General features: G+C 37.7%; 1 protein-coding gene across 1 annotated transcript; it reads left to right on the forward strand.

Annotated features, from left to right (window-relative positions):
- The first annotated feature begins 5,438 nt into the window (after positions 1-5,438).
- On the forward strand, positions 5,439-9,312 carry Fam177b (family with sequence similarity 177 member B). The gene is made up of 4 exons (XM_046418926.2): positions 5,439-5,843; positions 6,149-6,215; positions 7,931-8,028; positions 8,376-9,312. Exons 1-4 carry the CDS (start codon positions 5,670-5,672, stop codon positions 8,556-8,558), a joined length of 522 nt encoding a protein of 173 aa, XP_046274882.1. The 5' UTR covers positions 5,439-5,669; the 3' UTR covers positions 8,559-9,312.
- The last annotated feature ends 15,921 nt before the right edge of the window (positions 9,313-25,233 follow it).

Consider the following 25,233-nt stretch of genomic DNA (forward strand, 5'->3'; position numbering starts at 1 on the left):
TTTTTTAGTTATCGGCAGATACAACATCTTTGTTTTGTATGTGGTGCTGAGGATCGAACCCGGGCCGCACGCATGCCAGGCAAGCGCGCTACCACTTGAGCCACATCCCCAGCCCTGTCTGACGTAATTTTAACAATTCTAACTGCTTTTTAACTGTAGAATGTAGAGGGCTTAATAAGACCATTGCAATAATATAGGTGAGAGGTGATGGCTTAGAGCAGGTGGTGGCAATGAAGTGGTGAGAAGTATTAGAATTCTGGAAATACTTGAGAAAATTTCCTGACAGATTTAATGTTAGGTGTGATTAAAGGAAAAGAATCAAGAATGACTATGTTTTTGGCCATAGCACCTGGAAGAATAGAGTTGCCATTTATTGATATGGGAAGACTGCCAGAGGAGTAGATGTAAATTTGCGAATGGGCGTTGGGGGTTGGGGTGGATTGGAGGGGTTTGCACTCAAAACATGAGCAAAGATTTAGACAAATCAGAATCGTAAAGTCTATTAGACATTCAAGAAGAGGTGTCAAGCATGCAGTTGCACATGTAAATTAGATTCAGAGGAAAACCCTGATGTGGAGAATGTAACTGTCCAAGTCATCTGTGTGTAGACAGTATTTAAACCACAGGGTCAAAGAGGAGCATCAAGGGATGCAAAGAAAAAAGGCCCAGTCTCTGAGCCCTGGGTTACTCCAATATTGTACAGTTGGACAGAGTATACGATCTGCTAATTATATGTTTTATCCTTGATAACCTAGATTGGAGTTTTTAAGGCAGAGGTGTTCATAAGAACTAAACTAAAGTCAAAAGAGCTTGATACAGAGAGTATTTGGTCCACTGAAAGAGCACTTCTAGAATATTCATGTCTAGGTAGTGGTGTGAAGTTAGCAGTGCTCCCAAGGTTTATGAAAACAGATTTCAATCAGCTATAGAGCCCCCTCTCCATGACAGGCCCTGTGATGACAAGGATGGATTCTGCATAGTATATTCTAAAACGCCCATTAGGTGGCAGAAAAAACATTTACTAAATCAACTGTGAGCTAGATCTCTTCCCTGCTCCTTTAAAATCTCCCTAAAAACCTCTAAATTAAAACATGTCTCTGTCTGTTTGATGTATATAACTATTATGAGGAACAGAGACTAGTGTTTGCTTTAGAGAGCCAACATAACAGGATTGAACCAGATATGTGAAGGATGGGATGTGTGCACATGTATGTTTTATTTGGTTTGGAAATACATGGGTTTGGATGGTCTTAAGAGGAGTAAATCAACTATAAATGAGATTAAAATCCTTCTTTTAAAATTTTTTATAGTTGTAGATGGATAAAATATCTTTGTTTATTTATTTATTTAATGTGGTGCTGAAGATTGAACCCAGTGCCTCATGCATGTGAGGCAAGTGCTAACTATTGAGCTAAAACTCCAGCCCTTTTTAAAATTTTTTTTTATATTTAAGCTTTTTAAGTAGGGTGGAGCAGAAGGAGGCTTAGGAAACAGAAAGCAAGAAACCTTCATGGAAGGTGTTTTGGACCCAGCTTGCTGTTTAAGCTTTCTGTAATACAAGTTACTGAATCACACAAGACTTTCTGTTTCAACTTCAGTTTCTTTCCTCTCGCTTCTTAGGGCACTGGACTCCAAACTTGTCTATATGGTGGGTTCACCTGAGCAGCCTTTAAAACAACAATGATGTCTGGTGATTTAAAAGATGGTGATTTAAGTAGTCTGGACCGTGGCCCATGTTTGGAATTTTTTTCAAAGCTCCCTAGCTGATTCTAATATAAAGACAAGTTTGAGAGCCACTGAGTATTGTTAATGGTGACTGTGTAAATCCTATAGACCTTTCTACAACTCAATCCCGTCCCACCCTACAAGACAAACACAGGAGAACACTTCCACGTCAGCATACTCAGGGGCTCTGTTTGGCCTCAGCCTAGTTTTATCATCTATCAAACAAGTGTAGAACCAAATGTTGCCATACTTCCAACACCAAACAGAACTAATTACATCAACAAAAGAAAATACAGCAGGATTATGTGAGTTGCTCTCTGGAAATGTTCTGATTTTGTTTGTTGTTGCACATTGTATTTTAGTTCTTACAGCACTGGTAATATTTACTTTTTCAATGCTATTATGCTTAGCAATTATTGGTCTTAAGTAACAAATTTAAATGGGTATTTTTTGACTGCCCTATGGCATCAGAAACTAAAGGGTAACATATCTTCCTATTTCTTGCTCAAGGCTCTTCTGGGATAGATTGGCACTAATTAAGTCAGGGAAAACAAATGTTTCATTCAGGTCTCCTCAGAGGTCCCTGGAGGGTCAGGTATAACTTCATCTCCCTGTGGAAGACCAGTTTAACCCTTTGTCTTCTAGGCCTTTGAAACTCTGAGCTTGGTAATGACAAACTCAGCATTACACAATAAGATTTGGTGATTAAGGGCTGGGGATGTGGCTCAAGCGGCAGCGCGCTTGCCTGGCATGCACGGGGCGCTGGGTTCGATCCTCAGCACCACAAGAAAATAAAATAAAGATGTTGTGTAAAGATGTTGTGTCCACCGAAAACTAAAAATAAATATTAAAAAAATTCTCTCTCTCTCTCTCTCTTTAAAAAAATAATAAAAAAGATTTGGTGATTAATTTAAAACTACTTAAACTTGTATATGAGTACATATAATATATGCATGTATTCATATGTTTGTATTGCCCATAAAATGTTCTTAGAATTTGTTAGTCCCCATTTTAATATACGGCTGACAATCTATTTACATTTGTAATAATCACTGATTTATTTGGAATCATTTCTAATAGTTTATTTAGTATTTTTATTAATCATGCTTTTTCTTTGCTCTTTTTTATCCTACTACTTTTGAATGTATTAACCTAATTTTGAAGTTTCCTATTTTTCTATTATTTGAATACTTGTATGAGGACTGTTATAGTTTGAATCTTGAATGTCCCCCAAAGCCTATGTGTTAATAATGGCTTGATCCCCAGCCCATAGTGCTGTTGGGAGGTGGTAGAACCTTTAGAAAGTGGGCCTTAATTGAAAAAAGTTAGGTCATTGGGGTGTGCCCTTGAAGGGGACGTTGGGACCCTGGCCCCTTTTTCTTCCTCCCTCTCTTTTTTTTTTTTTTCTGGCCATCTTGAGGTAAGAAGGTTGTTTGACAATGTGCTCCTGTTATGATTTGGTGCCTTATCACAGACCCAACAGCAATAGTGCTAACTGACCATGATTTAAGACCTCTGAAACCATGAAATAAAATAAACCTTTCTTCTTTATAAGTTGATCACCTCAGGCATTTTATTAAGGTAACAGACTGCCAACAAACTTAAGAACTCTTACAATATCTTCATCTGCCAAACCTTCCTAATTATGGTCAATTTCTTTGTATTGTTTATGACGTTTTGTAATAAGTACATCTTCAGCAAGGGTTGTTTTCAGTAGAGATTCATTATACCATGTCTTATTGAAGTTACTCCAAGGTGGTTTCATGTTTGTCTTTGACAGAGTTCTATGAGTGTCTGTCTTTAGCTCACTTGTCTTCATTTTAGGACATCATACCATATGAAAACTGAATTTGGGCAGCATCTACTACTGGCCTGAGGTTCTATTTTTTTTTTTTCATGTGAAAGTTTCTACCTATATTTCCAAGAAGTGGCAAATATCTACTTTTTGCAGGCAAGGGGTAGCTTTTCCAGTCCGTATATTATAGATAAGATAGTGCTTTATTACTTAGATGTGGGTTTAGGTAGCTTCACTTATTATTATTTTGTAGATGAAGAGAATATGGTACAGGTATAATAAATAATAATATTTTTAAAATCTAGGTAGTCTGGCTCCAAAGCTTTTCCATTTCATTGAGATATAATTTAAATATAGTAAAATTAACTAATTTCAGTGTCAAATTTGTTTTTTTTTAATTTTTTTAAATTGTAGATGGACACAATACTTTTATTTATTTATTTGTTTTTATGTGGTGCTGAGGATCGAACCCACTGCTTCACACATGCAATGCAAGCACTCTGCCACTGAGCCACAATCCCAGCCCCTCAAATTTGTTTTGACAAATGTTTTCAGTCAAGTAACCATTACTTCAATCACAATATTAAAATGTTTCCATGACCCTAAACAGTTTTCATTTGTCCATTTGTAGTTCATCTCTTTCATCATTTCCAACAAACACTTCTGTTTTCTCTTATTATATTTTTGCCTTTTCTAAAATTTCACATGGAAAAAACACATACTCTGCAGTGTCTGGCTTCTTTCACTTAGCACAATGCATTTGAGAATCATTCATGATGTTGCAAATATTAGTAGTCTGTTATTTTTAATTGCTGAGTAGTATTCCGTCAGACACACATATCACATTATGTTCACTCACCAGTTAATGGGCATTAAAATTGTTCTCTGTTTTATACTCTCACAAATTAAAACTTATGAATATTCACATACCAGTGTTTTCATTTCTCTTGGGTGAATATCTAAGGGTAAAATTACAAGATCATATGGTAAGTGTATGTTTGACTTTTATGAAACTGCCCAACTCTTTTCTGAAGTGGCTGCACCATTTTGCATTCCCACTAGCAATGTGTTTCATCACATATTCCCAATACTTGGTATTCGTATTTCTTAATTTTAGACCTTGTGATGGCTATGTTGTTATATTTCACTAGAGTTACATTTTGTATTTCCTCTCTAAAGGTACTGAGCATCTTTTCAGGTGTTTATTTGCCAATTGTAAATCTTCTTTGATAAAGTGTCTATTAAAATCTTTTCTCCATGTTTTAATTGAACGGTTTGTCTTTTATCCATAGTTTACATCTGCAGCATTTCCCCCAAAGCTCACATATTGAAAGCATGGTTCCCAGTGCAACTGCAGGTTTCAGAGGTGGGGCTTATATTGCAATAATTGGATCATACCATCTCTGCCCTCATTCAAATAGCTGAATGGACTACTAGGGGGTGGGAATCTAGTTAGAAGACGTAGGTCACTAAGGCATGCCCTGAAAAGAAAGGCGCCCCTATACCCCTATTCTCTTTTTGTCTTTCCTAGCTTTCATGAGCCAAGCAGCTTTCTTCTGCCTTGCCTTGCACCATGATGTTTCTGCCTTAAAGCCAGCTGATCGTAGACTGAATCCTCTGAAACAGTCTGAAACCATGATCCAAAATAAACCTTTCCTGCTCTGAGTTATTCTTGTCAGGTATTTTATAGTCACAGAGACCAATAGCTGATGCACCAATGAATTTATATATATATATATATATATATAATTTTTTTGCAAATGTTTTCTCTGCATAAAGTCTGTACTCTTAACACTCCCTATATTGCCTCTCAGTTTAAATCAAAATGATGGAGAAACTTCTAAGCAGGGCAGTGGCCACTTTCTATTAGCAGTTGTGGGCTTTGCAATCAGGAAACCCTGCTGGAATTTTTGTTTCAAGATCCAATGAAAACATTTTCACTAACTGAGTTTCTTCCATTTTAGCACAGTACTGAACAGTTCTTTCTTGGACTTGAAGAACTGATGAGCCTTCGGATGTAATTACCTCTGAACTCTTGTTTTTACTGTTAGTTGAAAATAACTAGACACCTCTCAGCTATATAAATACTGCCCTGGGCAATTTGCCCTAAGGTGTCCTGTTTTTAAGTTACTAGTTGTCTTGTTTCCTAATGAAGAAAGACGATTTCCACCAATTAGAACAAGAGAAGAGTGAATCTTCCAAGAAGACTACTCCCAAAAGGATTATCCATTTTGTTGATGGAGACACCTTGGAAGAATATAGCACAGAGGAGGAGGAGGAGGAAGAAAAAGATGGACAGAGAATGAATTCAACACTTGACCCTGTAAGCTTATAGCATCAATACTGGTGCATATGGGGCTGAATAAATAAGAGGTTGAGCCAGACAAGGTTTATAGAAAATTGAGTTTTACATTATTAAGCTCTCAGATCCCTTGTTTGCTTTCTAGATCCATATATAGACAGCTTATCATTTTAATCATCTTTGTTTTCTCATCTATAATAAGGAACATGGAACATTATTAAGCAATTTGAAATCTCTACATTAAAAACTCTGCAAGAAAAATAAGACTCTGCAGTCACCACACCTGTTATTAATTATTCGAGTTTGATTTCTCTCTTTTTTTTCAGTCTAAACTCTCATGGGGGCCCTACCTGTGGTTTTGGGCAGGACGAATAGCAAGCAGCTCGTTTTCTAGTAAGTATGGTTAAGATTTTTTTTTCTAGTCTTGATTATGCTCTGACAGACCCTCTGAGCTAGATGGGACTTGCAAAGGTTTAATCCACTCCATTCTGAAGAAGTAACTATTGGTCACAGAATTCTGAGTCTGTCCTTTACCTTCCCAGAGGTATGGAACCTCACCTCTTCATGCAGAACCTTCCATCTTTTGCCAACATTTAGTATTCTTCCTTGTCTTGGCCCAAATTTTGTCTTCGTTTCAGAAGTTCCTAGTCCTCCTGATTGTCTTTCTTAGAGCTATCCAAATCAGTCTGGATCCCTCTTTCACAGGACAGAATTTCAAATATTTGAAGACAAGATCCAGTCCTTCCTGGGTTGACTCTTCAATAAACTTTTATTTTTTAAAAAATTATTGTTGTATGACACAGTTTTAAGTTCCTTCCTCCTTATTACTCTATTATGAATATAAACTTCATCAGCCCCTACCAGGGGCATAATGAGTGGCCTACATGCCTATTTACAACAGGAGAAACACTGAATTTTATTTCATGTGACTTTTACCCATCTTCTGTTGAACATAACTGGCAACATCGAATTACTCATTTCCTTCTAACTTGCATATTCTTGTAAATTTGACAGGGAGGAAACTTACTTTAACATTCTTAGAAAATAGAAAATGCTTCTCTTAGAAATTAATCTTTATTCTTTCATCATAAAACCATTACTGAGTGTGTACTATATTCCCAACATTGGGCCCTGGGACACAAAGACAAATGACAGTCTCTGCTTTTAAGACACTCAATGTTCCTACACTGGAGAAGAGAGTCAAAAGTCCTATGATTTTAAAGGAAAACATTTCTAGGAGACCCCTTGAGGAATACACTTATTGTTCACGCCAAATCTCAATCACTGACTCTAACAGTGTGCTCTAGGTGTCCTTGCTACTATGACTGGAAGCAGACGAGAAAGACCTTGAACTTCTGCAAATAAATTCATTTTCGCTAGGCATGGTGGTGCGTGCCTGTATACCCAACAGCTTCAAAGCCAGCCTCAGTAAGGCCCTGTCTCAAAAGAGGGCTGGAGGGCTAGAGTTGTGGCTCAGTGGTAGAGCGCTTGCCTATTATGTATGAGGCACTGGGTTCGATCCTCAGCACCACATATAAATAAATGAATAAAATAAAGATCCATTAACAACTAAAAAATTTTAAAAAAAGGGGATGGGGATGTGGCTCAGTGAGTAAGCACCCCTGAGTTCAACTCCTACTACCAAAAAACAAAAAACAACAACAAAAAAGCAAACAAAGAGAAACCCAGAAGTTTGTCTTCATCCATGGAAGAAGGATGATTTTGGTAACACTGTATTGAGTTTTTGGTACCATTTGAAATACACTCCTAACTGATGTCCAGTGATTCATCTGGCAGAGGGCAGAGTCTTTTCTGATTGTTCAAGGCCCATACTATATTTGTTCAGTGTTTCAAAAATTCTTCCTGACATATTTATCTGGAAAGGATAGCTCAAATATAATACCATATGAAGATAGAAGATTTCACAAATTTCCTTTGAGTCCTAGAATTTTTTGAGAGTCCAAGGCAGTTGAAATATTTTGTCAGTTAAATGTACTTAAAGTTAAGTGACAAATCACTTGCAGGCAAGTTTAAACCCTTGGCTCCTCAACTGATGCTAAGCAATAGTTATTGACTCAATTTGCCCAAGTTCTTATTCTCTTTTTCAGCTTGTGAATTCCTTGGTGGAAGATTTGCTGTCTTCTTTGGTCTTACTCAACCCAAATATCAATATGTGTTAAATGAGTACCACAGAATACAATATAAGGTATGTGACATCCTGATAGGGACATCAAGGGCACTGAAAGATTTGACTGTTCCAACTTCAGGCTGGTATAAAAGAAGATTTTTCTACCTAGTTATCAAGAACTACAGTTTCATTGAGCTCCCACAGTCAGACAGCTCCCACGGTCAGACTGACTGACTGTTCTAATTCTCATCCAATGACATTTGTTTGTGTTTGTATTTTTCCCACTCCCATGAAGTTAGTATGTCATGAGATGGGTGACAAAAGTAGTTGACTGTAAAGCCTGAAATTGCTTCTTGCACGGGCATCTTAATAAAAGGGAGAGTTTGTTGCATAGTTAAACTTTTCCTTATTTCTCTCCAAACCAGGAAAGTAACAAAGAAAGGGAAGAGAATGGATCAAAGGACCAGGCAGCTAAGTCTTCTAATGAAAAGTGTCGCCTGAAGACTGGAGTCCCTGAATATGGGACCAGACAACAGGACCTGGCAAAGGCCATTCCTCAGCAGGGCACCTCATCTAGGGAGGGCTTGGTGGCAGATACCAGCTCATGATGGGCATCAGAGACTGTAGTTTCCTTGTATCTCTGTCTTGAGCTATTGGTTACCATGGCAACAGCACCGCAGGTAGCACTTTTTAGGCCAGAACTGGGACTAAGCTTGTGACTCTAAAATTGAGGAATTGCAAACAGTGAGTGATTTTGGATACTTTCTCAATATAATTTTTTTATATAAGTTCCCATCCCAACTCCACCCAGTAATACACTCTGTTAGTCTTGACATTTAGATTTGGGCTGAAATTCTTTGTTATAGGGCTAGAGTAAAGATTCTCTGTTCCTCAGAAGAAAATTCATAGAGTGTAAATAAATTCCTTTTTTAGGGATTGAAATAAGGTATATACTTCCTGTCATCCTGTCTTAGTTGGAACTCGCTTTATGATTAGCAAACATTGATAGTAGCACTATGAAATGATATTTATCAACGTTTTTGAGAATTATATACACCTCTGCCCCCCCCCCCCAAAGAATTGGAAAAAAAGTAATAAGAGCACTACACAAGTTTTAAAAAAATGGATGATTTCTTTGTTTATTTGTCAACAATTTTTCCAAACCTGTAAAGATCAAATGTGAAAATCAGAGTTACATAGCACAGATTGTACTGGACAAATAAATAACTGTGAATTAGTAGACAGAAACAAAACTTTCAGTAATAAAATTTGACTTCTAGTTCACTTTTTCCATTTACTAGTTTTGTGATTTTGAAGGTGTCCAGATTTCTGATCCCAGTTTCCTTCTTTTTAAAATATAGATGACATTTATGTGGCTTTTCTTGGATTGTTGTTAAACAAAATAATAAATGTGAAAACACTTATAAAGATGTCAATATCTGTTGTTAATATATAATTAATGATTACTATATTGGTGGTCCCCAAAGAACCAAGGATTCTGGAATTCATACCCTTGTATAGCTCCACCCACATCGACTCTAGGCTCGACCATGTGACTTGCTTTGGCTGCTGAGATAGTAACAACTGTGATGCAAGGAGAGGTTTGATAAGCACTTGCATATTAGGGTTTGTCCACTTCAGAAGCTCCATGTTGTAAAGAAGGTTGAACTAGACTTCTTTTATTTATTTATTTATTTATGACAGCAGAATGCATTACAATTCTTATTACACATATAGAGCACAATTTTTCATATCTCTGGTTGTATACAAAGTATATTCACACCAATTCGTGTCTTCATACCTATACTTTGGATAATAATGATCATCACATTCCACCATCACTTCTAATCCCATGCTCCCTCCCTTCCGCTCCCACCCTTCTGCCCTATCTAGAGTTCGTCTATTCTTCCCATGCTCCCTCTCCCTATCCCACTATGAATCAGCCTCTTTGTGTCAAGGAAAACATTTGGCATTTGGTTTTTTGGGATTGGCTAACTTTACTTAGTAACTCCATCCATTTACCTGCAAATGCCATGATTTTATTCTCTTTTATTGCTGAGTAATATTCCATTGTGTATATATGCCACATTTTTTTTATCCATTCATCTATTGAAGGGCATCTAGGTTGGTTTCACAGTTTTTCTATTGCTATTGTGAATTGTGCTGCTATAAACATTGATGTGGCTGTGTCCCTGTAGAATGCTGTTTTTAAGTCCTTTGGGTATAGACCACAGAGAGGGATAGCTGGGTCAAACGGTGGTTCCATTCCCAGTTTTCCAAGGAATCTCCATACTGCTTTCCATATTGATGCACCAATTTGCAGTCCCACCAGCAATGTATGATTGTACCCTTTTCCTCACATCCTCGCCAACACTTATTGTTGTTTGTCTTCATATTAGCTGCCATTCTGACTGGAGTGAGATAAAATCTTAGAGTGGTTTTGATTTGTATTTCTCTAATTGCTAGCAATGATGAATTTTTTTTTCATATATTTGTTGATTGATTGTACATCATCTTCTGAGAAGTGTCTGTACAGGTCCTTGGCCCATTTATTGATTGGGTTATTTTTTTTTAATTTTTATTTTTTGGTGCTTAGCTCTTTGAGTTTTTTTTATATACCCTAGAGATTAGTGCTCTGTCTGATGTGTGAGGGATAAAGATTTGTTCCCAGGATGTAGGCTCTCTATTCACCTCATAGTGTTGCAGCCCGGCTGGCTGGGCAAAATAACCGGGGGGTGACGAACAACTTGTGTAGATTGATACAGCAGGAGTAGGAGCCGTTTATTGTAGGACAACAGAGGTATTTATACATTTTGCACAGCTTATCTTAATTAGCATAAACTAGATACATCAGTCAACCAATAAGAAATCTCCACACTTAATGGCTCGCTGGCATTACTTCACAAACCACTCCCTCTGGCATTTTGCCAGGCGCCATCCAGACTTGTTTACAGACTCTAACATTTCTCTGGCAAAATGCCAGGTGCCATCCTGACTTGTTTACAGACTCTAACATCATAGATTATTTCTTTTGCTGAGAAGAAACTTTTTAGTTTAAATCCATCCCATTTATTGATTCTTGATTATAATTCTTGTGCCACAGGAGTCTTATTAAGGAAGGTGGGGCCTAATCCCACATGATGGAGATTTGGGCCTACTTTTTCTTCTATTAGATATAGGGTCTCTGGTTTTATTCCTAAATCCTTGATCCATTTTGAGTTGAGTTTTGTGCATGGTGAGAGTTAGGGGTTTAATTTCATTTTGTTACATATGGATTTCCAGTTTTCCCAGCACTATTTGTTAAAGAGGCTATCTTTTCTCCAATGCATGTTCTTGGCACCTTTGTCTAATATAAGATAATTGTAGTTTTGTGGGTTAGTCTCTGTGTCCTCAATTCTGTACCATTGGTCTACCCATCTGTTTTGTTGCCAATAACATGCTGTTTTTGTTACTATTGTTCTGTAGTATAGTTTAAGGTCTGGTATAGTGATGCCACCTGCTTAACTCTTCCTACTAAGGATTGTTTTAACTATTCTGGGTCTCTTATTTTTCCAGATGAACTTCATGATTGCGTTTTCTATTTCTATGAGGAATGTCATTGGAATTTTTATCGGAATTGCATTAAATCTATATAGTGCTTTTGGAAATATGGCCATTTTGATAATATTAATTTCTGCCTATCCAAGAACAAGGTAAATCTTTCCATCTTCTAAGGTCTTTTTATTTCTTTCTTTAGAGTTCTGTAATTTTTATTATATAGATCTTTCACCTCTTTTATTAAGTTTATTCCCAAGTATTTTTTTTAGGCTATTGAAAATTGGGTAATTTTCTTCATTTCCCTTTCTGATGATTTGTCACTGATATACAGAAATGCCTTTGATTTATGGGTGTTGATTTTATATCCTGCTACTTTGCTAAATTCCCTTACTAGTCCTAGAAGTTTTCTGGTGGAACTTTTAGGGTCTTCTAGGTATAGAATCATATCATCAGCAAAGAGTGCCAATTTGAGTTCTTCTTTTCCTATGTATATCCCTTTAATTTCTTTCATCTGTCTAATTGCTCTGGCCAGTGTTTCAAGAACTATGTTAAGTACAAGTGGTGAAAGATGGCATCCCTGTCTTGTTCAAATTTTTAGAGGGAATGCCTTCAATTTTTCTCCATTTAGAATGATGTTGGCTTGGGTCTTAGCATAGATAACCTTTATGATGTTGAGATATGTTCTTGTTATCCCTATTTTTTCTAGTGTTTTGAACATAAAGGGGTGCTGTATTTTGTCAAATGCTTTTTCTGTGTCTATTGAGATGATTACATGATTCTTATCTTTAAGTCTATTGATGTGATAAATTACATTTATTGATTTCTGTATGTTGAACCAACCTTGCATCCCTGGGATGAATCCCACTTGATCGTGGTGCATGATCTTTTTGATATGTTATTGTATTTGATTTGCCAGAATTTTATTGAGAATTTTTGCATCTGTTCATTAGAGATATTGGTCTGAAGTTTTCTTTTTTTGATGTGTCTTTGCCTGGTTTTGGAATCAGAGTGATATTGCCCTCATAGAATGAGTTTGGAAGTGCTGCCTCTTTTTCTATTTCCTGAAATAAATTGCAGAGTATTGGTATTAGTTCTTCTTTAAAGGTCTTGTAGAACTCAGCTGTGTGTCTGTCTGGTCCTGGGCTTTTCTTGGTTGGTAGACTTTTCATGGCGTCTGCTATTTTGTCACTTGAAATTGATCTGTTTAAATTGTGTATATCATCCTGATTCAATTTAGGCAAATTATATGACTCTAGAAATTTGTTGATACTTTTGATATTTTCTATTTTATTGGAATACAAGTTTTCCAAATAATTTCTAATTATCTTCTGTATTTCTGTAGTGTATTTCCTTTTTCATCACATATGTTAGTGATTTGAGTTTTCTCTCTCCCTCTCTTTGTTAGCCTGGCTAAGGGTCTGTCAATTTTATTTATTTTTTTTAAAGTACCAACTTTTTGTTCTGTCAATTTTTTCAATGTTTCTTTTGTTTCAAGTTCATTGACTTCAGCTCTGATTTTAATTATTTCCTTTCTTCTGCTGCTTTGGTATTTTGTTCCTCTTTTTCTAGGGCTTTGAGAGGTGGTGTTAAGTCATTTATTTGTTGACTTTTTCTTCTTTTAAGGAATGAACTCCATGCAATGAACTTTCCTCTTAGAACTGCTTTCATAGTGTTCCAGAGATTTTGATATGTTGTATCTGTGTTCTCATTCACCTCTAAATTTTTTTTTAATCTCCTCCTTGCTGTCTTCTATAACCCATTGTTCATTCAGTAGCATATTATTTAGTCTCCAGGTGTTGGAGTAGATTTTATTTCTTATTTTATCATTGATTTCTAATTTCATTTCATTATGATCTGATAGAATACAGGGTAGTATCTCTACTTTTCATATTTGCTAAGAGTTGCTTTATAGCATAGTATATGGTCTATTTTACAGAAGGATCCATGTGCTGTTGAAAAGAAAAGTGTATTCTCTCATTGAAGAAATGAAATATTCTATATATGTCAGTTAAGTCTAAGTTATTAATTGTATTATTGAGTTCTATAGTTTCTTTGTTCAGCTTTTTTTGGAAGATCCATCTAGTGATGAAAGAGGTGAGTTAAAGTCACCCAAAATTATTGTGCTCTTTTCTATTTGACTCTTGAATTTGAGAAGAGTTTGTTTGGTAAATGTAGACATTCCATTGTTTGGGGCATATATATTTATAATTATTAAGTCTTGTTAGTGTATGGTTCCCTTGAGCAGTATGTAGTGTCTTTCTTTGTCCTTTTTGATTGACTTTAGCTTGAAGTCTACTTTATTTCATATGAGGATGGAAACCCCTGCTTACTTCTGCAGTTCATATGAGTGGTATGATTTTTTCCCAACTCTTCACCTTTAGTCTGTGGTTGTCTTTTTCTATGAGATGAGTCTCTTGGAGGCAGCATATTGTTGGGTCATTTTTTTTTCGATCCAATCTGCTAGTCTATGTCTTTTGATTGGTGAGTTTAGGCGATTAATATTCAGGATTATTATTGAGACATGATTTGTTTTCCCATCCATTTTTGTTTATTTTTGGTATAAATGTGACTTGGTTTCTCCTCTGATTAGATTTTCCTTTAGTGTAATACCTCCCTCTGCTGATTTTCATCACTGTTTTTTTAATTCCTCTTCTTGGAATATTTTGCTGAGGATGTTCTATAGTGCAGGCTTTCTCATTGTAAATTCTTTTAACTTTTGTTTATCATGGAAGGTTTTTAGTTCATCATCAAATCTAAAGCTTAGTTTTGCTGGATATAAGATTCTTGGTTGGCATCCATTTTCTTTCAGAGCTTGGTGTATGTTTTTCCATGATCTCCTGGCTTTGGGGGTCTGGGTTGAAAAATCTGCTGAGATATGAATTGGTCTCCCCTATATGTGATCTGATTCCTCTCTCTTGCAGCTTTTAAGATTCTATCTTTATTCTGTGTGCTAGGCATTTTCATTCTAATGTGCCTTGGTATAGATCTGTTGTAATTTTGTACATTTGGTGTTCTGTAAGCCTCTTGTATTTGGTTTTCCAATTCGTTCTTCATACTTGGGAATTTTTTCTGATATTATCTCATTGAAGAGATTATGCTTTCCTTTGGTTTGAAACTCTGTGCCTTCCTCTATCCCAATAACTCTTATATTTGGTCTTTTGATGCTGTCCCATAATTCTTGGATGTTTTGTTCATGGTTTCTAACTTTCTTCACTGTGTGATCAACTTTATTTTCCAGATTGTATACTTTTTCTTCATTATCTGATGTTCTTTCTTCCAAGTGATTTAGTCTGTTGGTTATGCTTTCTATTGAGTTGTTTATTTGATTTATTATATCCTTCATTTCAAGGATTTCTGACTATTTTTTTTTTCAGTCTCTCTCTCTTGAAATAATCTTTTGCTACCTGTATTTGTTCTCTTATCAATTTTTGCCTGTATTTGCTCATTTAGGTCATTCTTTAATGCACAGATCATTTTAATTATGAACCTTCTAAACTCCTTCTCTGACATTTCATCAACTTCACTGTCCATATGTTCTGTTATTATAGTGTCCTGGTTTGTTTGGGGCACTTTCCTCCCTTGTTTTTTCATGTTGTCTATATGTCTTCCTTTCTTGTAGTGTGGATCTGATATATTAAAGTTTCTTCCCTCTATTCTTGTAGTGCCTGTACAGATAGTCTGTACCTCACCTTGATGTTGGGCTTACAGACCCTACTGGTGTCCCTCAATGAGTGCTACTGAATCCTAGATCTGGGTCCTGCATAAGTTGGAGTGGGTGGATCTGGGCTTGACCTCCTATGGTAGTCTGCTGGTTGGAAGAGGCAGTCTTGTGCCAAAGGCTAGGGTCTGGTGGTGTCTGCCCCTCTGGGGGAGGAGTGAACTGGGCCTACTGAGAGCCTGGATCCCTCATGGGCTGGTGTGGGTGGTCTGGGCTGGATTTTGGCTCCTGTGGTAGTTCACTGGTCAGTAGGGGTGATCCTGCACCAGAGGCTAGGCTCTGGCAAGTGTCCCGCCAAGAAAGAAATGGATCAGGCCTGCTGTGCACCTGGACCCCACACAGGCCAGTGTGGGTGGATCTGGGCCGCTGGGCTTGACCTCCTGAGGTAGTCTGCTGGTCAGAATGGGTGGTCCTATGCCAAAGGCTAGGCTCTGCAGGGTGACTGCCCCACCAGGGGATGGGTGGATCAGGCCTGCGTGTGCCTGGGCCCCGCAGAGGCTGGTGTGGGTGAATCTGGGCCACTGGCTTGACCTATTGCCTTGAACTAGACTTCTAAGTGATGAGAGGCCACCAGTAGAGAGGTCTCCAGCCATTCCAGTCCCAGTAAAGCTCACAGCTGGATGCAGCCACATCAGTGACCTTCTGATACCCTACCTGGAACAGAGCAACCATGCGTTTGAGCTCAGTTAACCCACAGAATAAGGGAAAAAAAATAACTCATTGTTGTTTTAAGTAGTTCGTTATATAGCCATATATGATTAAAATAATAGCTCTGAAAGAAGGAGAAATCGGAATTAATTTGATATGAAATCAAGATCAGAAGTAGGCCTACAGTAGAAGGTATAGTTAGTGGAATATGCTAGAATAAGTTAAATTGCACAGATAGCTCCAAAACCTCAGTGGCTTAAAACCACCAATGTTTTTCCTTTTCACGAGAGGTCAATTAAGGTAAGGATCTGGACTGGTTTTCTCTGTGTTTCTTCAGTGTTGCATGTTCTTTGATCTTATGATTCCTCTGCACTGTGTGCACAGGGCTGCTGAAGCAGGAGTAGACATTAAGCACTGGTAATTAACATCCCCACTAAGAATGAATCTTGTCACCTTCACTTATGCTTCTTCTATCAAAGCAAGTCACATGGTCACAATGAATTTCATAAGAGGGTAAGTCACATAAGATAGCTGAGAAAGGCATAAGAGATAGATGATAGACTTGAGAATCGATGGTATGGGTTTAATTTCATCTCTGCTGCCTCTTCATGATCCATGACAGTGCAAGTCACTTAACTTCTCAATGTTCTGATGTATATAAAACTGGTTTGATATGGGAAGTAAATCCAATTTGAACTAGCTTGTATAATTTTTTTAAAAAGGAGCTTTTTGAAAGTATACTGAGAAATATCATGGAATCTAATGGAAGATAAGTCTCAATAGGGTCTAGAACAGTCTGAGAGCAAGTGTTCTCCACTTGTCATCTTTCTTATGTATGAGTTAGATGATACTCTATATTGCTTTATAACTCTTCCATTCCAGTGACTGATATACCAGCCCTCAGTCCCATTTCCAGACATGCTGAGAATAGAATATGATTATTCTTTTTTTTGTCATATAACAAATTCCTTACTCAAACAACTGTGACCAGGGAGGTAGATCTTGTAGTAGTGACATGATTGTAGGACCTATTTCTGGATGAGGATGATTCTAAGGAAAAGATAATTAAAGTGATCTAGACAGATATTCCATGATTATCCTTTGTGAAAATCTAGGAAAACACTTGGCTTTAAGTACTAAAGTTAGGATGTCAGTGATAAATATTAATATTTGTGATGATTCATTCTATGAGTCAACTTGACTGGGCCCTAGGTTTCCCAGATTAAACACCTTCTGCATGGGTCTGTGAGGGTATTTCTGGATAAGACTAGCATTTCAATCCATGGACTTGATAAAATAGATTACCTTTTCCAATGGGGTGGGTATTGTCTAATCCATCCAGAACAAAAGGCTAAATGAGGAGGAGGAATTGGCCTCCCCTTACTCTGCTGTTTTTTTGTTTTTTGTTTTTTTTTTTCCCTAGCCTCGCTGCTTGAACTTTTTGGAAATCTCATTTCTTCTCATTGTGCCCTCAAACTGGGATTTATACCACTGGTTCCTCAGGTTCTCAGGCCTTTGTACTCAAATTGGGATTTATATCACTGGTTCTCCAAGTTCTCAGGCCTTTCTACTCAAACTGATTTCTATCACCAGCTTTCCTGGGTCACAGCTTGCAGACAGGAGATTTTGGGACTTCTTGCCCTCCATAATCATGTGAGCCAATTTCTCATTCATATTCTCTCTCTCTCTCTCTCTCTCTCTCTCTCTCTCTCTCTCTCTCTCTCTCTCTCTCTCTCTCTCTTCACCCCATTGGTTCAATTTCATTAAAGAACCTAACTAATACAATATTGAATAAGAATCCTGATTGGAATGGTTACTTCTCTCTAAGGAATCAGTCTTAGTTCTTCATCTGATGTGCTGTGTTAGTCCACTTTCAAGTAAATCTGAGAGTTTTATGATATTGCCACATCTCACAAGTAAGCTTTGGTTATGTAAGTCTCAGGTGCCAGATGATAGGAAAATCTATACCTGATTTTCCTGCTATTTTGCTTCAGAATAAGTCCTGGTGATTTTTCACTTTTACATTTTCCTCAAAAAATATTATGGAATATATACTTGATGATTATTCTAGAGAAGTAGGTCAACCATATATCAAATGTGAATTTTGCCTAGTAAAAAATATACAATCAATTAAATTTTCTTTTCCACTAAAAAGAAAGGAGATTGCTTTCCTCTGTGGTCAGTGACTATAAGCAAATCAACTGAATCTTGAAAAAATTATAACAAATATAATAATAAATGTATAATAAAGAAAACAAATAAAACCCAATGTCCATATCTTACCAGGTTTGACTGCAAGAACACAGTGCCTTTAATATTAATTTGGCATCTACTATAAGACAGGTCTTATTTTAGGTGCTATCAATCAGACACAAAAGTTCTTGTTGTTGATCTAGATTTACTAACAGGTAAATTGTTAGGACATCCAGTTTTCATATAACCAGTCTCCAGATGGTCCCAAATGATCTCCATCTCCCTAGTATTCATACCCTGTGTTGTCCCTTCCCACACTAAACAATGGTGGTCTATGTGGCCAATCAAGTATGGTGAAAGTGATAGTGTGTCACTTCTGAGATTGTTAAGGTTTCTGTCTTGATCTCCCTATTTTCCTCTTGGATCACTCAATCTGGGCAACACCAGCTGCCAGTTTTGAGGACTCTCAGGCAGTGCAGTGAACTGCATATGTCCCCTGCCCCCAAATTCATATGTTGAAACCCTAATCTCAACGTGATGGTTTTGGGGGTAGGGCCCTTGGCAAGTAATTCAGTCGCAAGAGCAGATGAATAAGATTTATGTTCTTATAAGAAGAGATCAGAGAGTTATTTAGCTCTCTTCTCCCCATGTGAAGATATAATGAGAAGTCAGCAGTCTGCATTCCAGAAGAGAGACTTCACCAGAGCCCAACCATTTTGACGCCTTGATCCTAGACTTCCAGACCTCAGAACTGTAAGAAATCAATTTCTGTTTATAAGCCACCAAGTCTATGATATTCTGTTATAGCAGCCTGAACTGATCAAGACTAGTAGAGGTCCATGTAGTAAGGAACTAAAGTTATAGCAAATAGCTAGTGAGGTATGGGGCCTGCCACTAACCACATGAGCGTGCTTGGAAGACCATCTCCTTCTAGCCTGCAAATGACCACAGCTCCAGCCAACAGCTTGCCTGCAACCTCACAAGAGACCCTGAGCTAGAACCTCTCAGAGAAGCCACTCCCAGATTCCTGACTATAGAAAATTGGAGATTATAAATGTTTGTTGTTACAAGTTTTGAAATTCTGGGGTATATTTTCACATGGAAATGGGTAATGAATATATTCCAAGTACTCCTAAGGATACCGCATAACCATCTCCTAAGTTTCATATCCTGTTTCACTTGCCACCTTCCCATTCACCCAAACCCATCTTCTATGTACTAGAAAAATAGTTCTTTATAATATCAGTCATAAGCCTCCCAAAGCAAAAAAAATGTATAGGCTCTGTTATGGTTTGGATATGTGGTATCCTCCAAAAGCTCAGGTGTGAGACAATGCATAAGTGTTCAGAGATGAAACAATTAGATCATAAGAGTTGTAACCTAATCATTGGCTTAATACACTGATATGGGTTAACCAGGTGGTAACTGTAGGCAGTTAGGGTGTGGCTGGAGTGGGTAGCTCTCTGGGGATATGCCTTTGAGGTTTATATATTCCTCTTGGTAAGTGGAGTTCTCTTTGCTTCCTGTTGTCATGTCCTGACCTGCTTTCCTGTGCCATGCTCTTCCACCATGATGATATGTCTCATCTCAGGCCCAGAGCAATGGAGTAGGCCATCTATGGACGGAGACCTCTGAAACTGTGAGCCCCAAATAACCTTTTTTTCCTCTACATTGTTCTTGTTGGGTATTTTGGCCACAGAAATGAAAAAGCAGACTAAAACAGGTTCCCAGAATATGCAACTCTTTTGTGATATAACATGTACACATCTGTGACCATTTTCTCCAAAGTACCATCAAATGTCAAGTTGCCTCAGTAGGAAGGGATTCTACTGTTTGCCATGTTCTCTAACAAGAACCAACAAATCCCCACCAAAAATCTAAACAGTGGTATACTTGTCACCAGTTCAGCGTCACTTTCTTTTGTGTTAGGTTTCCTCTTGGGCATTTATTATCCTTTCATGCCACCTAGTCTTTGATCATTGTCATCCCAGTCCAGTCCCAACTCATTTTTATATATTTGAACTTTGGAGAAGGTTCAAATATAAAACTTTAGAGAAAATATACCCCAAAATTTCAGAACTTGAAACAGTCACAGTTCTAGACCTTTTCTTTTCAGAGGACATATCTGCCCCTTATAAATTTATGGATGCTGAACAATGTTTGGGGAAAATGTATTACCCAGTTCTACCTGGTGGCTTCCAAGATTCCATGGCATATTGGAAAAAGGGTAACTAAGTTCTTTCAGCAGCACGTAAGTCTCTGATTCTTGCCAAGTGGCAAATATCCCCAATTAAATAAATTATGTTGCAATAGTCTTTCGAGTTAATAATCTACATTGAAATCATATTCATATTCTTGATATTTAGGCTATTATTATTATGTGTCAGGTAGGTAAATGAAAGTCAATTTTATTTTATTTTTCTCTTTCTAATGATTAAGTCACCCAAACTTTAACCTTCAGAGTGGAAATTCAGGAAGTCTGAGGCGATCTGAGGAGCTCTTTGGCAAATGAACACAGGCATCCACCCTTTATCTCCATACATAAATCATTCTAATGTTTTTCCCTGAATGAGCAGACCTGCCAAGAAGTGTATGGGTCTTTTTCATCTTTGTAGGCTTGATGGTGATGATGCCCATCAATTATCCTTGTAAAAGTTTCCATCCTCTGCCAAATTGCACCGCCTTCAAATTCAAGATATAATTATTTCCTATACCTACAGCAAAATGAAGCCAAACACCTTTAAAAGGGGAAAGTGGTGAGATCTCCTTAGGAGAAAACAAAATCTTCCTTGTGGCTTCTCATTTAAGTTGGGGACAGGAGAGGAATGGCAAATGGTTCTATCAATCTTTATTTAATTTGGGTGGAAAGCATTTTTACTGGGAAAAGTAACATGAAGGGCACCCAACAAATTACTCTAAAGGAAGTAGATATTATTTTTCTGGAACATTTATTTTATTTGTCTCCTTCAAGGCTATTCTCAGGCTGACCAGCTTAAATAAATCAGGGAAAAGGTGATAGAAACAAAATTCTATTCAGAACTGAGTGAATTTCTGAGGAAAATTTGTCCTAAGACAAGTATTTCATGATGGTCTTTGATGGTCTTAGAGGAAAAATTATTTTCAGTGACAGAGCAAGATAGCCCCAAGGACATGATGGTTCTCAAGAATGTGTTGATGGAGAGGAAACCTACTTGATCTTCAAATTGTAAGAAGGTACTTCTTAAAGCTTTATATATAAACTATTAATGCTCATTTTAAGCAACTGATTTAAATATCCATTTTTTTCCTCATTGGATGAGGTGATGTATAGTTTTATGTGCCAACTTGCAAAGGTCCTAGTACCCAGTTATTTAATGAAAGCTTAATTTAGGTGCTGCTGTGGAGGCATTTCATAGATGTGGTTAATAGCCATAATCAGTTGACTTTATGTAGAGATGATTGATCTTAGTAGAGAGGGTGGGCCTTTTCCAATCAGTTGAAGGCCTTTAAAGAGGTTTTTCTGGAAAGGAAGACATTCTGCTTCAAAACTACAGCATCAAATCTTGCCTGAGTTCCCAGCCTGCTAGCCTGCCCAACAGACTTCAGACCTGCCAGCCCCAGGAAGTATGTGAGCCAATCCCTTGAAATAATTCTTTTTGATTCTGTTTCTCTGGAAAACTGTGATGGATACAGATGGTATCCAACATGCACTTAGGAAGTTACCACTACCATATTTAGTGAGCTACTCTACAGGCCAGTTGGCCAACATTACCATTATGCAATGTGCAGGATTGTTCTTTACTCTGCTTCATGTTTTTTTTTTTTCATACAGTCCAAATTTAAACACGTTTAAAGTCTTCCAATCTTACGCAAAACCCCTTTTCTTGGCTCCCCATGGCTCACCAAATGACGTCCAGCATCCTAATATTTACGAAGAAATACCTGGGTCTGTGTTCCCTCTGCTCACAGATTAATTGTGCAATCACGTAGAACCGTATGTAATGGAGAATTTCAAGTCTCACATCCAGCTGGCTGTGGGACAGTGAGTAGATGAAAGACAGGCCCAGCAGTTCCCACCAGAGCCTGAAAGTGAATGCTTGGAATCTGGGAATGGGAACGTGTCTTGGCGTTTAAAAGAAATACATAGAGCATTCAAGAGCCAGGGAACCTAGATTTCAGTTCCAGTTTTTGTTTTTTTTTTTTTAGCTGGCTGGACATTATACAGGTCAAGCATCAGTCTTGTCTTGAAGAGGAATAATAAAAACAGCCTCCTTAAGAAGGGTGAGAATGAATTATGGTCCCATTATGTGAACACACTAGTCCAAGCTCTATTCCAGTGGCACCCATCAGTGTTACTTCATCTCCTTTAGTCTCCTCCACCCCTGTGGAATAATACTTAGAAGCTGTAAATTGTACAGTTAGAACGTATGCTAGAGATTATTCTTATGCGTGTCTCTGCTTGAATTCTCACTAGAGGTATGATTTTGTGGGAAATGAAATGTGTTACATTCAACACTCCCCAACATTTATAAACAGCTAGAGATGGTTCATTTTAGCCAGTATCTACAAAATGTGTCACTTGTGTGGGATATATACAACCCAAATCGCTTCCCTGAGGAAAGTAAGAGTTTGTGGAGAAATAATTTTTATACTTTCACACCATGAGCAGCTAAACCGAGGGAGCTTTCTCAGGAGTGTAACCTCAATAACTGAGGTCAGAGAGCAGCACCGAGACAAAGATCCTTGGCTGCTGAGATCAGACTCCATGGGAAGGAGGGAGACAGTATTTTGAGAGTTGTACATAGAGCAATGGGACCAATAAAATGAATGAAGAATATTCTTCATTTTGAAAAGAAGAGACATTGACTTACAGGGGGCCAGATTAGGAACTCTATTCTGGGTCAGAGTGAATTGAGAGGTTTCCTCTCAACTGGTCCCCAAGTACTCAGCAACCAATTTTGTCTTTCTGCTAGAAAGGTAGAAAGAGATGACAGAGAGAGGTTAAGCTCTTTGCCAACCTGAAACAGCTTCCTGCCTGAGGTGGAAATGAGAGAACAGAGCAAGATAGGACAAATGGAGTCTTAAAACCCCTGGTTAAGAAAGAGACATAGGCCATCTTCAGAGTAACTAAAAAATGAGAATAATTTTGTTCCTGTACAAATATTAATGTGTGAAGCTACAAGAGGTAGAGAGTCTACAGTAATTTCCAGAGTTTTTGATTATAAAATCACTTGTACATGTAGCATTGGGAGAAGCAATAATCTGAAGAACTTATTTTGAGAAACCCTAAACCAGGTAATCTGTAAAGTGACTCTAATATTCCATAAGAACCTTCCTTGGAGGTTGCCAAGGAAATAGACATTTACCAGGTGTGAATGACATGCTAAAGCAGGAAACATTTTTTTTATGTTTACTGGCATCTCCTTAGACGTGGCTCTTTGTAATGAAGTCCCTATTCTTGCAGTAAGGTGAATTGGAAACTTCAGTACTTTAGGGGCAAGCTTGAATATCAGCTCTCAATCTCTCCATTGCTAAATCCTGACAATTCGTTCTTTATGGTATCTGGGAAATTCATTTCAAATCCTGCTTCCATATTTTACTGCTGGACCTATTTGTCCCCCCATTTGTTTGTTTGTTTTTGTTTTGTTTTGTTTTGTTTTTTGGTAGGGGGGATTGAACCCAGGGGCTCTCTACCATTGAGATGCATTCCCAGCCCTTTTGATTTTTTATTTTGAAACAGGGTCAAACCCAGGATTGATGGGTCTAATAATATCTTGGGTGCAGTTGCGATTTTCAAGGGATTTACTAAGTTGCCCAAGCTGTCCTTGAATTTGTGATCCTCCTGCCTCACTTGGCCTCCCGAGTAGCTGGGATTACTATGGGCATGCACTACTGTACCCAGTTGGACCTATAGGAAATGATAATGTCTCTAAGTAGGGAGAACATGAAAAGTCTCTCTTTCCCTCCTTGTCTATCTTTTTTTTTTTTTTTTTTTTGGTTGTAGATGAACACAATATCTTCGTCTTATTGTTTTATTTATGTATTTATTTATTTATTTTTATGCTGAGGATCAAACCCAGTGCTCACACGTGCAAGGCAATTGATGTACTGCTGAGTCACAACCCCAGCCCCTCCTTGTCTATTCTTTACCTTCATACCAGAGGGTCTGATTCCTAACTGTGAATCTAATCAGGTCACACTCCTTCTCAAAACATTTCAAAGATCCCAGATGCTTACATAATAAAATTTTAAATTCTTCAAAGTTATTTATGTTCTTATGCCTCACTTATCTTTTCTATATCTATAAGCTAAGCTCCTTGTTCCTTTAAAAAAATCTTGTTTCACACCTTTTCATCTCTGTTTGCATAATTTCCCCTCCTTGAGATTCTTACCTCTTATCTCTTCTTAGTAAAACAATTGACTCCAATAAGGGCTTTGTAGTATTCAAGGCTCAGGTCTAATGCCACCTCTTTGAAACCTTCCCTGCAGCTCTAGTCATGTATTCTTCCCTCTCTGTATCTGGTTATTACCTCTCTCATCTTATATACCTCCTGCCAGGATTACAATGATTTATGGTCATACTAATAATTATTTTTTAATATATATTTTTAATATCTTTATTTATTTTTATGTGGTGCTAAGGATTAAACCCAGTGCCTCATACGTGCAGGACAAGCACTCTACCACTGAGCCCAGCCCCAGCCTATGTTAATAATTCTTGAGATAATGGATTTATTGAACACAGGGCGGGTGGGGATGGATGAGAAAAACACTGAATGACTGGACTAATCTTAAACACTGGGCAGTCATGTCAATCATATCTGATTGATACCCTGCAAGGACTTACTGCCTACATGCAAAGAAGCCAATTCCTTGGCACTCGTTTTGCAAGAAGAAGGATATTTATTGAAGGTTAACCAATGAGAAACAGGAAGTTTGCTCAAATCTGTCTCCAAGATCAGATGGAAAAGAGAGTTGTGTTTGTTTGTTTATGTGGTGCTGGGGATCAAACCCAGTGCCTCACATGTGCTAGGCAAGTGCTCTACCACTGAGCCACAACCCCAGCCCGTGGAAAGAGGGTTTTAAATGGATCTGGGGAGCTGACAGGTTGATGGGTCCAATAATATGTTGGGTGCACTTGTGATTTTCAAGGTATAGTCCCATGTTGTTGTCTCATGATCAGTGCCCATTGCTCTTGATTTTAGTTT

The sequence above is a fragment of the Marmota monax genome, unplaced genomic scaffold (assembly GCF_021218885.2).
Source record: "Marmota monax isolate L192 unplaced genomic scaffold, Marmota_monax_Labrador192_F-V1.1 WCK01_AAM20220418_F8-fsc00153, whole genome shotgun sequence".
Taxonomy (NCBI): domain Eukaryota; kingdom Metazoa; phylum Chordata; class Mammalia; order Rodentia; family Sciuridae; genus Marmota; species Marmota monax.